The sequence below is a fragment of the Papilio polytes genome, unplaced genomic scaffold (assembly GCF_000836215.1).
Source record: "Papilio polytes unplaced genomic scaffold, Ppol_1.0 DF824024.1, whole genome shotgun sequence".
Lineage (NCBI taxonomy): Eukaryota > Metazoa > Arthropoda > Insecta > Lepidoptera > Papilionidae > Papilio > Papilio polytes.
In genome coordinates this window covers 3,168,031-3,183,060 of record NW_013525180.1, presented here as the reverse complement: position 1 = coordinate 3,183,060, position 15,030 = coordinate 3,168,031, and the positions used below count along the sequence as shown (strand labels likewise).

Sequence of the window (15,030 nt, the reverse complement as noted above, 5' to 3'; positions counted from 1 at the left end):
TATCAAAATAGATTTAAGGTGCTCCGTTATATTGCAGTATTTTATCTTCGGATTTCCAAGTTAAATGTACTGAGATTGTGCACCCTGGTGATTATTTGACGTTGAAGGCAATAACGCGTTTTCTAAAGATTTCATCAATGTAGTGCTTAGGGTTTCAATATGTCTGTAATATAAGTAGTTTGGTAGGAAAACAAATCGATTAAATCTTAAATGACTCCCACGAAGACTACAAAAACTGAAGTAGAAATGGTGATACGAAATAGAAAAACTGTTATGAAAGAGGGGATTATGACAATGTCGGGCATCGGTGAACCTTCAGTCTTCCACGCTTTGGTTGTCATCTTTTTGGAGTTCTTCGCATGGGGCTTGCTAACAATGCCGATAATATCCGTGCTGAACGCTACTTTCCCGGACCATACCTTTCTGATGAACGGACTCATAATGGGAATCAAGGGCATTCTATCATTCCTGTCAGCGCCTCTCATCGGAGCCCTATCCGACGTGTGGGGCCGCAAGTTCTTCCTACTGGTCACGGTGTTCTTCACGTGCGCGCCAATCCCGCTCATGACCATAAACACTTGGTGGTTTTTTGCGATGATCAGTATTAGCGGAGTGTTTGCTGTGACTTTTTCTATTGTGTTCGCGTACGTGGCTGATGTAACAACAGAGGCGGAGCGCTCGCGAGCTTACGGCCTAGTGTCTGCGACCTTTGCAGCTAGCATGGTCATATCGCCCGCTCTCGGCGCCTATCTCATGGATTTATACGGCGAAGCGTTGGTTGTAGCCGCCGCTACGGCAGTTGCGGTATTGGATGTGTTCTTCATAATGGTAGCGGTGCCTGAGAGCCTGCCAGAGAAAGTGAGACCGAGTGGTTGGGGACCTGCTATAAGTTGGGAGCAGGCTGATCCATTTGCCGCTCTGAGGAAGGTCGGTGCCGAACGTACAGTGCTGATGTTGTGTGTGGCAGTGTTCCTCTCATATCTACCTGAAGCCGGACAGTATTCTTGCATATTTGTGTATTTAAAATTAGTAATGGGCTTTGGTGTAGTACAAGTGGCTATATTCATAGCAATTGTTGGAGTACTCAGCATAGCGGTACAAGTAGTGCTTGGATTTTTAATGCGGTCACTTGGAGCAAAACATACAATTATGGTGGGACTCTTATTTGAAATGCTTCAGCTCATGTGGTACGGATTTGGAAGTCGCACATGGATGATGTGGGCAGCAGGAGTGCTTGCAGCTCTTGGATCTCTGACATACCCGGCGATCAGTGCATATGTGTCGGTGAACAGTCGGGCAGACCGCCAGGGTGTCGTACAAGGAATGGTTACTGGAGTAAGAGGACTTTGTAATGGTCTTGGACCAGCAATGTTTGGAGTGATATTCTATTTATTCCATGTGGATCTCAATGAGGAACATGCGGTGACTGGCTTAGATGGAAAGCCAGAGGAGAAATATGTAAGATTGGTGCCAGGTCCACCCTTTGTATTGGGAGCACTGCTCGTGATTTGCGCGCTCCTCGTAGCGGCCTTTCTACCTGAAGATGGCACTGTTGGCAGTGGACGACGGGCTCCGGCAGACCTGAAGTTCGAAGTGGAGAGGGGCCGTCGCGTGGCGGGCCCCCTGTCCCCGCTGATGGCCCCGGAGTCAGCGGCCCTCTAGCTAGCGGCGAAGGCCGGTAGAGCGGCCAGTGTGTGACTCCCAGAGCTGCCTGCGCCCAACCGGCGCCAGAGCGAATGCATTTAGGATGGTACCAAAGCAAACTCAGTGAGTGAAGTGAGTCCCATATTCTATGATTCTTGCACGAAGTACGTTGACTACATTCCCGCGTATCACATGTTTCGTTCCGCTTAAATGGAAACATTCATTGTTAACTTTGTACTATTTTTTATTAATTTTCGCTGTTGAGGGCATGTACATAATTGTAATAAATAATAGAATCACAGTACAAGTCCTCTCTTTCGTATTTGAGCTTAACATCACACAATATTAATATAAAACCCTGCATTTACATCGAAACCTATCATTCTTGTCATATTCCTGATGTCTATAGGTCAGAATTGCATTGACAAAGGCACATAGTGCCAACATGCTAACATTTATTTTAAGATACCATTACATGTGGTTATCTTAGTATACTTAGAAATAAGTCTTGCAGTTAAAATAATGAAACCATTAACTTAATTGTATAATGAAATTCATAATTAAAATATAATAAGGTTTACTATGATAAGTAATTGAACAAGTCATTAGGAATAGTTATTTTGAGTAGTTTATAAGCTGCCTATCTCCACTACAACACAAATTTGCATTTTTAATCCAAAAATGTTTGCAACAATCAAGTAATCATATAAACAGTAACAACTAAAGAATTTCATGAAGAGATAAAATATAAAATTATTATTGACCAATGTGTTTTTAATAATTAAAGAAGAAACAAACTGATTCATAAAAGTAGATTCAAAATTAGCATTACAAGATTATTAAAAAAACCAATATGTCAAATATGAGTTAATATTGCTCACCCTCAAAAATAAAAAAACAAGTCTTAGAGGACTGGTTTGCATCAAAAATCGATATTCCAAAGAGGAAAATAACATATAAAACAAACATTTATTATAGTACATATAAAAAGTTTTGTAGACTTAAATTTCTAACACATTGATAGATCTAAGAGAGAGGTGAGAATAAATTAATTTGGTCCAGTAGCCACTGGCCTCATTTCTGTCTATTTTAATTCACTCAATTGTTTTATGGCATCATATGAACATTCTGGCTATATACACTTTTATCAATTAACTTTTTTTTCTTAAATGCTATATAGAAATACCATAGACCAAGAGCCAAAACAAACAAAATATATTCTAGACAACCAAACATTGCAAAGTAACCAATGACAAGCAATTTCTAGATAAAAATCCAACCTGGGACTTCTGTACTTGTAAATCTGATTATTTTTCAACCAGACAACAACATTAAAAATCATATAAATGCAAAAGTTTGGATGGATGTTAGTTACTATGTAACTTCAAAACTACTTAGCAGTAATCTAAAGGCATAGGAATGGAACATACACTTGAAGAACTCATAGTTTGTCTTTACTTCTAAAGTCGCTTTAGTCCCTTTCCCTTCTCACCCTTTGTGGATGGAAGGATAGGAAGAGAACGTGGATTTGTCGGTGCATGAGACGCATAGGACGGGGAAATATCCTCTTCATGTGCGTCTCCTCCACCGATTAAGGGTAGGCATCCGCTATTGCGAATAACTATGGGAGGCAGTCGCTTTGCCATTTTGGCGCATTCAGGTGGCCGCTTGCTCGTTTGCCACCTTATGATATAAAAAAAGTCGCGGCCGAAAGCTATATTCAAAAATTCAATTTGAGTAAAAATGCAAAGTTATAAATTCATACACGTTTCGTGGAACGTTTATGTATTAAGGCATTAGTCACATAAAATTTAATCTTTATAGAACGTGTTTGACGGTAATTTAATTGCGTGCGGTGACGTAACGTCTTGTATTTGTTGGTAACAATGAATACACTTGTATAGTTCGATATACTTCAAACTGATAAGGATTAAAATTAATTTGATAAGTGTGATAAACATAAAAACGACAATCATCATTTTTATAAATTCCACGCGGAAGGTGTCGCGGGCGATAGCTAGTCACATATTAAGCTTATATTGTTCGATTAAAAGTCAATCGTAATTAAATCAACAAATTTGTATTAAAACTTTGTCTCTGGTTTCTTTTAAAATATCCAAAGAGATAACCATTTTTGAAACTACTTTTTCGACAGTGGAAACTAATAGTAGTACGTTGCAAACGATTGTTTTTCAAATAAACAAAACCCTAATGGTCCCCTCCTCCCTAGTCATTAACATTTTTATTGGAATCCCAAAATGTTTCGCGTTCGTAACATCTTTGCCTATCATTAGCCTATTTTTGGGCAATTTGCCCAAAAGCGATGTCAAGTTCAGGCCATTCTATCCTCTATTATTTTTACTTTTCTTCTTCTTAATAACGATTTTGTCCATCTTATCATAAAGTAAGATAATTCTAACTAAAGCAATGAAGAGTATTGTACTGAAAGAAATTGATTTTTTAATCCACCGCGCTATTTTCACAGCGCTATGACTAAGCTAGCCAACAATAGCTGTATCGCTTTGTTACAAACACGCATTGCATTGTTTATTGTATTTATATATAATTGCAGCTTCCGTACGTTTGTATGCGATTCGAAAATTATTTATTCAGTCGATATGAATTTTCATAGTAAATTTTATACGAAAGCATCTATTTACCTGCTTAACAACCAATCGGAATTTCAGAATGTATGCCTTCGAAAACACTATAGCTAAACAATTTCTAACGATGTAAAATAGTTCCTAATAGCAGGAAAAAAACCCGAGTAAATCAATAATTATTTATCTACCTATTCCAAATCAAAGTTAAGTTACAAACATCCATATGTCCGGACTTTCACTTTTGTTATCTATACTATTATAATAAAGCGTAAACACACAGTTCTATGTTGCCTAAGATGTCAGCAATCACAGCATATTTTTTAAATAGTACTTTTTTTAATAAAAAGCCCTACACTTTTGTCACGCTTTAGGCTATATATTTTCACGCCGTTAAACTTAGGGGTAAATATTTTGGATAAAAATCCTAATGTGAGAAAGAGACCATAAGTTGCTGCCAACATCAAGGAAGCAATTGTCATTTGAACTTTGATATTTCATGTGGATGAAGCCGCACTGGAACAGCTAGTTATTAATAATGACCGAAAATTATTAATAATTTTCAATTAATAATATATAAATCATACTTCATGCGAATATTATAAATGCGAAAATTTAGTTGGATGGATGGATGTTTGTTAGAATTTGAAGCCTAAACGGCTGAACGGATTTCGATGAAATTTGGTACAGATGTAGAGGATAATCTGGAAGAACACGTAGGCTACTTTTGTTTGTTTTTTTTTTTACGCAGACGAAAGCTTGTTATTTTAAAAGTCGAATACGTATCGAACAGTAATTAGGCTGTAAGTCTCCATATGCCTAAATTGTTGATAAAAAAAAACAATTAGTAATTCCGTTATCGTGGCAATTATCGCGTCAAAGGAAGCAAATACTTATTGTCGGTGGCTTCTACGAACTAATTTTGTTATCGCGCGATACCGTGTATATTCAGTTTGCAAACATGCGTACTAACAGCTGTCTTAAACGTTATCACATCTTTAACTGTATTTAAGTTTTTGAATGACATCACGGAAAATTTACAATAAAAGTCTTATTAAACGTATTGAACGATTCTACAAAGTAACAAATAGAATACACTGATGACGTCATAACGCCTGCAGGAAAAATCTTCTGTTGCGCAGAGTTGTTTTATGGTAACCGTGTAGTCCTTTAGTGTAGATTTATTATGACTACGCTAAGAGACTGCACTTGTAACTGTTATTCGATACTACGTGAGGTGATTATCTTCTAAACCACATCTAAATGACTTACCTTTTATCTTAAAACCTTCTTATGTGTTCCTTGGATCAGGAGTACCAAAATGACCAATGGTATTTAGTCTACCTTTCTTAATATTTAGGAAAGGAAAATGTTGATATGCTTAATCTTTATTAAAAACAAATTAAACATACAATTATCTCTATTAATTTAAAGTAAAAGAAAAGGACGTCGATATCTTGTAGAGGATGTTTTTGGTTTCCAACTAACGTTATATTTTTACGACAGCCTTGTCCAATTGACATTTAGCCGTGACCTAGAAGATGTTTTACAAATTCGATCTCTAATTGTATATAGATGCGAACTCTTTATTGTCCTAGCAACTACAGAAATGTTTTAAATCTCAAAGAATAATTGAAAACCTACTGTAATTGAAGATGACATTCATAACCTAGAAACAAAGCCCCATAGAGTCAGAATATGCGAATGCATTTACGCACGAAAAAAAAAAATTGAGCCTAAAACCTCGTCTAAATAATAGTTTCTCGAAATAAAATAAAAACTAGCTGACCAATATCGAAATATTTTTTTATTTACACAACTCTAAAAATTATACGGGTGATTAGTTGATAAATTTCGGTTTTGCCCACAATAAAATGATTCTGCTAGTAACGTACTCGCTTTAACCTTGTTTAAATATTCAAGAATTTTCAACAGCTAATTACAACTTGGAAGATTTCGTTTGGCTTGGGTTTGTAATTAAAATTACAAGTTTACGGTAAGACGTAACATTATTTAGGCTTTTGAGGTTATTTTCTTATTGGCATTGCAAAGAAATTTAAAAAGCATTGAAAATTGATCTCTCTTGTCCAATATCTATCTAAAAATTATAAACAATGCTATGTAAATGATTAAAATGTAATATGATAATTAAAAAATATCTCTATTTAAGACTATAGTCGCTGATAGAAAAAAACAAACGTAAAGAGGACTTAAAATTAAAAATATCTATGTAAGATAATTTTAGCTTAAAATTGAAAAATAAAAGACCGTTACATTTTTTTCCTTAATATTTAGCCTCAAAGCGTTTTCTTCAACCTTCAGTCTATCCTCAATGAAGATGTGAGTCCGACCTTACTCTGTTTAAAGGACGTATTGTGAATACACGACAGAATATACTTCAATGAAAATGGCTGTCTTCGGGATTGATAGAAGCGTTCTTTCATAATAATATAAATGGTAATCTTATTAAAGAGGATAAAATAAATTGGAATATCTATATTATGGTTAAATCAACTTACTATCGATTGAATAAAAATTACCTAAACAGGAACGTTAAATGTCAAACATGGCGGCCATTATGTTTTAGATACTTTTAAGTTTTTGCGTATAAATTGTGAAGTAATTAGGCTAGTTATTTCTCAGAACACAACCATGTGATTATGTATTTATATACTCTTTTCATCAGTTTTTAAATCAATATCTATACTAATATAATAAAGCGTAAACACACACTGTTTTGTTGCCTAAGATGTCAGCAATTACGGCATATTTTCGAATAACTGTTTCTTTAATCAAAAGCCCTACACTTACGTCACGCTTTAGGCTATATATTTTTTTTACGCCGTTAACCTTAGGGCTAAATATTTTGGATAAAAACCCTGATGTGGGAAAGAGACCATAAGTTGTTGCCAACATCAAGGAAGCAAGGTTGCCATGGTTTGACGTCATGTCATTTTGACATTTGCAGTTGATAATTTGACAAATGTGAGCAATAAAATGATTTTTTTTAAATTTCAGGCGGATGAAGTCGCATGGGAACAGCTAGTTTGTTAATAAACTTAAATAAAACTATCACGAACATACATCACGCTATAGTTAAATAAATCGTTTATCTTTAAACGTGAGCTGTAAATATTATATTGATAAGCACTATCAGAGCGTGTCTCAGTGACTCAGTCTTGCCACTTGATATATCGACGATTAAGTCATTAGCGGTGGCGATTTTAGTTGGAATCGCCATTACCTATTACATTTGCTTCTCGGTTTTTTTATCATCGTTAGGTAAAATTGAATGAGGCCTGTCCCACCAAATTGTAAAATTGTAAATTGACTGATAACAATCCAACTTCTAAAATATGTTGAAAGTATCAGATTTTGTTCCCTTATCTGACAGTGACGTCATTTTTAACCTATCCTAGCTTCTATCAGCTAGTGGTGGAACTGGCCCTTAGAATCGTTTCTTATTGCAGACGCATCTAGCATGCTTTTGCAACTTATCTAAACTCGCTCGTAAGACATAAACTATGGGTTGCAATGAAGAGAGAATTTCTAAACCCCTCTTCTGCTTCCCCTTTTCTGTCTTCTCATATTTACGCACCGTTTTAAATACCATTGCACCAATAAGATAACGTCTCTTGCAACATACTTTCTTACTCATAAAGACTTACGCAACGACTACAATACAGTGCCATCTAACATTTATGACGGCTCAAAATTTAGCAGGAATTATTGCTTATAATATATTTTTATGCTTTGCTGCGAAAGGATGCGTGGGCATACCCCTACGAGAGGTTTCTTCTACCCGCATCACGATATCATAAAGTTTTAATTTCATTATAAAAATGTTACTGTCATCCTCCGCAAATAACAATAATACAATGGTACGGTACATGTTAAAAAGTATTGTTAGACAAGATTTTGTAAATTGTGTAGTTGTGGGTGGCACTTTACTTTTATGACTAAAGGTTAATGTCCTGTCTCGTCTCATCATAAAAATAGGAAAAGATTAATGAATACATTAAAAAAAAACTATCTATTTACATAAATTTGGTAGTAAGCTTTATCATTTTGATGGATTTAGGTGAACCCTTGCTCGTTCGCTACCTTATTGTATAAAATAGTAAGTCTGGATACTCCGAGTTGAAGCATTCAGTTAGGTTGTCCATATTAATTTAAATTTAAGGATCGTCTAGTTGTATTCATAGCTCATTTCGCGATTATTTACCAACGCCGAATGGTAAAGCCCAAAGTCCATCGACCTCGACCCGTTCTGCAGACGATCGAACAGGCTTGAGGTTTAAAAAACGCTAAATATATCAGGATCATATTTGCATATTGCTCACTATTGTTTAATCATATGCCCCGGGTAGTTAGAGGTAGCCTTAGCTATCCCTTTTTCACCTAATTTATCTAACTACAAACTATAAAATGTACGCTTTTAAGTGACAAATGTAGTTAAGAGCCATGATAGCTTCTTAGGGGTTTAGAAACTAGATTTTTTTAATTAACTTTTTTTATATTATAATGTAGCAAATTAGCAAGCGGCCAACTGAATCCGCCAAAATGGCGAAGCGAATGCCCATAGACATTCGTGATAGCGTATGTGTTGCCTACCCTTAATCGATGGAGGAGGAGACGCACATAAAGAAGATGTTTCCTCTTCTTATGCGTATCTTCCACCAAAAAATCCACGTTCTTTTTCCATCCTATTCTTATGAGAAAAAGAATGGGATGTAACATGTACTAAAGTTGGGCCTCCGGCACCACACTCACCAGAGTGTACGCGGAATTGCTTTCACTTCACTCCTGTCTTGTATGTGGTCGTGGTATTGCACCGAGCGAGCCGACTCATTCGTGCAAAGATGTTAAAGCTGGCTCTATCACTGTAACTGAAAAAGCGGTAATCTCATTGTCAGATGTGTGGTATTTGATGTTAATCTGTTTACTGAATTTAGGCATTGAATAGAAATAAAATTCCCTGGTCTTTAAAAAAACTCAAATCGATTCATATCGATCGTTGCGTATCTTTGTATCTTTGTAATATTTTGCGTCTACGCTTTTAACCATTTAGGTACCTAACCTAATATTTACTCAAGTGCGGTCAATTGAGGTGGGACTTATCGTCACTGCCCACGCCACTCTACTCAACATAATCACAACGCCTACGTTATCGGTTGACGTCACCAGATATTCGGAATTTTTAATCTGTTAATACAACGAAAAAACCAGATGAAGGTAATGGTTATATTTACTGTAGTTGTAAATAAAAAAATGACTTCTTTTTATTTAGTCTATGAAAATCCTTGTTAAGATTTAGCATTATAGACCGTTTAAAATTGGAGATAATAGCTCATTATGACATGACTCGGTAACGGTGTTACGTTTTGTAAATTTTAATGCTGACTCAATCATGAGAACGCTAAATAATCACGTATACAAACATTATTTCCAATACTGAGTCACGAATTTTAGATATCGACTCATACATACGCACTGTAAGTTGAATGAAAGTCACGTTTTTGTTTCGCACGATTTTGGCACACCTTTCTAACTCATGTACTTAAACATGCATGGACTACCGTCAACTCTATTCTGTCCCGCTGAGGGAGAACCATAAACAAGAAATAGAATAGAACTCTATTCTAAATTGGACTTCGAAATCTTACTCTGTCCTAATTTGTGATGTCTTGCTTCCATAGTGCTAAATTTCTGTTAGAACAATCGGGCATTCCAAACTGATGTGTTTTTTTATCAGCATATGATCGTCGAACTCGGCCACGAGGACACGTCGTTCAAATTGCAGGAAATATTGAAAAAACCTAAAGTAGGGCTTCCCACAAAGGCATTCTGAATATCGTTGCCAGTAATAAAAATTCTCGAACGTATAAAAAGGAAAATGGCGCATTTTCATATAGAACACTCGATATAACTCCCACGTTCCACTATTACGTTTGTAGTTTTCTATATGTAGAACGAACGCCAAATGCCAAGTGAATGGCTAAGTTTTAATATGGGATACTTGTTCACAATACCAACCCCTCCCCCCTCCACCTACGTAAAGACAATCTATTCACATAAGACAATAGACGCAAAATGAAGACGGCGAAACAAAAATTACGAAAACATTTTTTAAGACCATAAAAGAGCTGTATTATTATGACGCAACATTTTCATTATCATTAAAAAATCTGCTTCAAGAATTATTTTTTATTAAAATAAAAACAACATTTTTGAACTTCAGTTTTAATTCTTTTATTACATTAATTAGGCAGTTATATTGACTATTGTTTTTTCAGCTAATAACAAATGTATTTTCAGTTCTGTTAGTGTGGGAAACTAACAATGTTTCAGCAAGTATTATATCTGTTAGAAAATCTATTTTGTCAACACCCTTGAAGTTTTGATTTATTCTAAAATTATAATAGTAAATGGCAACATTGTTATTGTTCGTAGTTTAACGATTTGTTTAAGTTTGTAAACCATAATTGTATCACGTTTTAGAAAGTTTACAGCTGTTTTATTTTTTAATACTTTAAATAGATTAAGATATTGTCATTTTTCTATACAGTATTGCTAAATAACTAATAAATATTTCTAGACTAAAGATGGACCGGAGATTTTAAAAGTAATTTCAGGAATGGAATCTTTAAAATAATAATTTAGATCCATGTATGCATTTTTATGAATTCGATGTTATAATTTGGTAAAGTTAAAGATTTCAAATGATCATGAATGAATTTCGCATGAACTAATATTTTTTAGACATTCTAACTGATAAAACAAAATTATATTATTCCTTTTATGTACGATATTTTTAAATTTTTCAACAGATCAGATCGATCATTCAATTCATGAGTTTTTTTGGTACTTTGCATTATAGGTTTCTATGGTTTTTGATATTTACTGTACATAGTGCCGCCTTCATTTTCCTATAAATTCCGTCCATGTTTCGCTCCGTAATTTACGATTTATAATCAATATTTAACTAAATCAACATTGGTTTTCTAATAAAAAATACAGAAGTTCCCTGTTGGAGTAAGGTATTTGAATACACTCTTATCTGGTACTGCTCGTAAATATGAGACAAATATGACCTTTCTAGACAGTTAAAAAAACTTATTTTATAAAGAGAATGGTGAATTGAGTAAACCCGTACTAACTAAAAACATTAGTAATCTGGACATGTTGATAGTTGTTAAAAAATCCCGTTATGAAAATATACTAGAGAATATAATGTCGTTTTCATTATAAAAAAAATATTAGTTAATATAAAACATCTATGGCGAATTAACATAAAAGTAACCGCGTTTCCATTTAAATATAAAAATACTAAAACAATGTTAACCGACATCAGTTCAAGGTCGGTTGAATACCAATTACTCGGCTCGTAATATTAAACATAGCTATATTCTGCAAACTAATAATGTTAAATGGCTTTGTTCCAGTCGAATTATTTAGTAAAGTAGTTCTGGAGAGTGGAGGCCATTTTGAATCGGTCAAGTCCGCGCCATTATGCATTATACATTTATTTCGTCTATGGTATTTGCCAGATGACGTCAATGAATAGATTGCACTGGGATTTACATCGTGCGTAAAACAAATGTTTCTTCTCGTCTCTATATTTTTTATCAATCAAATGAATTGCAATATTCAATTTAGAAAAATACTAGTTCATAAATTATGTTTTAAATATGCCTGCGTTGTCTGTTACATTATCATTACAAAAAATGGTTTTTGAGTTATCTATATTACATTTTTCCAGTGTTATGTATAACAGGTTAGGTATTAGTTTAAACACAAACAACTTTGCCTCTTATTTGACATTGGTTTAAAGATTTTTATGGATTGGCGTTCATTAGATAAGAACATTTTTATACTGTAGGCTTTAGTCTATGGGCTAATCTTTTACTTTTAAACAGTTCATAGAGATTGTATTTACAAAAAAACACATCTACATACAAGGTCTTTTACGTGAAAAAAAAAGTGGGTTTTGGTGAAAATCTGAACAGTAACCAAGTATAAATATATTGTGTGATGTAAAGTCCAATATGCTCTAATGTATCAACTTTCATAAAATTTCATGTACAAAGTAAATCTTTAAGATTTAGTGCCTCACTCAGAGTCGTTTGATGGTCACGCAAGCTCCCTTACTAAGGGAATTAATGTAGATTTAAGAAAAATCTACACTAAGGGCCGGTTTAAATAACCATAAACTAATTTTAAATGCAGCAGTTAGTAAGGAAATTAAGTGGTATATTGAATAAAAAGCTGTAGGGATAAAATAAAGGCTTCTAAAACATTTTATAGATTGAATTACGACAAAAGTAAACTTGGCGGCAAAAGATATTATAGATTTTCTTAGTTCTTAGATAAAAATAACAAAAATAGAATATAATCACATAGCATTTGTAAAGAATTCCCGTACTTTTGCTCCAAAAATTAAATTTAAATTTTGAAAATGACGAAAGAAACAAATCTCTCGAATTTATTGTACAAAATCGGTTTAAAAGATTAACTAACTATAACTATTTACTAACATTTTTCCTTCTCGCTCAGTTTTTAATTTTAATCGTTAAATTGGCGACTGTTTTAAAGCCAGTAAGTTTTAAGTAGAAAAGTAGAGAATTGTCTTTTGCAACAAATGCAAAGCAAAGGGAAATTGAAATGTTGACAGATTATCATTTTTTTGTTTTATCTGTGTTATTAAGATATCTGTTGAAAAATCCCGCTCAAATTCGTCACTTGTTTATGACATCCATTACACTTTTAAAATGTGCGTTTTAAAATTAATTGAATAATGGTTTTTTGTATTATTTTGTAAAATAATAAATCTTTGTAAATATGAACGTTTTTTCGCTGCTGTTCCCTGTAGCCGATAAGTGTTGATAATTCACATTTTATTTGTGTTGTTTGAAATATTATTGTTGATTTAAGGGGACGTAGTATATAATTTTAAATAAATGTTTCTCTTATAAATTAAAAAAAAAAACTTACTTTCTGGTTAGGTGCCTAAAAGTGTATTAATTTAACTAAATTGTAATAAAGTGAGAGAATTGTGTAAGATTATTTTGTTATAAATTTAAGCAGTAAAATATTTTTTGTAATAAATTTTAAATGCAACATATCTATCTTTATATTATTTTAAATATTCTTTGATTTCACTATCTTAAGCTTGAATGTACAGATAAATTAATTAAAATCTAACATAGGAACAGCTTAAAAAAACTATTATATTTTTCTGTGTAAAAGGCCAAAAAAATTAGCAAACCTAGACTAAAGTAGTAAATAAAAAATATTCTAAAAACATTGTAATAACAGATCGTATGTTTAAGGTCAATTAAAATTTGTAATAACTATAACCATATATCTATTGTTTTTTTTTTTATTTTTCTTTTCTGATTCAATTTATAGGAACATTTAGACCTACACACTCTTTCGTAGAATTAAATGGAATTTCGTAGAATCATAAAAGATTAAAATAATAGGTCGCTGTAATAAAATTTCTTACAGTTAACACTGTTTAGTTATAGTTAACTCTCTTGTAATTACGTATAGTACAAAGTAAGGTTTCCAGTCTCTTGTGCGTTAGTAAAATTGCAAGCTGTGTTAGAATATTCTATTTCCAACAATTTTGGGGCATTTATGTTATACTTAATATGAATCGTAAAATAATAGAATTTTCTCCGTGTGTAGTCTGGCAATGTTTTCAATTTTGCCGCGCTTTTTTACGTCATACGAAGAGAAACAATAATACGCATGTTATGTTGCATAAACGTTCGAACCAATAATTATTAATTTTATGTTTCACTTTGTACTATTTAGATAGAATTTTAGTTTGTGTGTAAATATTTGTATTTTAAAACAGTAAAACAGGTTTCAAAAATTATTTAATGTCGTGTTTATGAGGTTGTAGCATTTTTTATTTTGTGAAATGTCAAATCTATTTAAAAAAAATGTTTGTGGATTCTTTTGTTTGCTAAATTAAGTTATTGTATTATTTTGTGACGTATTATTTTGACTGTCCGTATGTCGTTTACAGTATGTTGCCACTGTCGAAAAATTCGAAAAATATGAGAAAAAAAAATTCAGTTTTCATACAGTGGAAACGAGATTACGGACATTTTTTTTCGTGTTGATAGCCGTAGGTGCTACATTTTCTGCCACCTGTATAGAAATTCTCTTAGAAAAAGTTAAAAAGTTAGTACGCGAGCTTATCATCTGCATTTCCATAAGAGTGAGATATTTATTTTCTTGAAGTAATTATTGTAAAATTTCCTATAGAAATGCATATAGTACAACTGGAAACATTTGTTAAAGTAAATGTGATATTGTTTTTGAGCACAAGTGGCAGTGTAACTATATTTAATAAAGTGGTCATTTTTTATACTTTTCCGCTTAAAAGAACGATTATTCTATAATAAAAAAACTACGGGTAGTATGCCGCTATTAAATTAACAAGAGATTTACTATTTTTATATTAAATTTTTGCACATTAGTGCCATCGCATTTGCTTTGTTATTGAAGTTTCGCTAAAAACTGGCAGTTAACATTGCACGTTTCGATTTGATGAAACAATTTTGTTATTGGCGTTCAAATCTATCACGATTGTTAAATCTTTGTTGTTTATGGCCACATTATTAAATAATTTTAAACTTTACCAATGTATTTATGTTAAGTGAATTTAAATGAAAAAGGACACTTTCAGTAATGTTTGTATTGTGTTGAATGTTATTTAAGTGTGGTATAGAGAGTCCGGAGTGTCATTACCATGCTGCGCTTCTATGTT

The 15,030-nt window shown here is 33.2% G+C and overlaps 1 protein-coding gene across 1 annotated transcript; it reads left to right on the top strand.

The window, feature by feature from the left end:
* The first annotated feature begins 77 nt into the window (after positions 1-77).
* LOC106101031 (hippocampus abundant transcript 1 protein) lies at positions 78-2,601 on the top strand. Its single transcript, XM_013280104.1, has one exon. It carries the CDS (start codon positions 211-213, stop codon positions 1,660-1,662), a length of 1,452 nt encoding a protein of 483 aa, XP_013135558.1. The 5' UTR covers positions 78-210; the 3' UTR covers positions 1,663-2,601.
* Positions 2,602-15,030: the final 12,429 nt, after the last annotated feature.

Bases quoted from the DNA above. Each gene is read 5' to 3' on its own strand.
- LOC106101031 (XM_013280104.1), top strand. From the start codon at position 211: ATGACTCCCACGAAGACTACAAAAACTGAAGTAGAAATGGTGATACGA.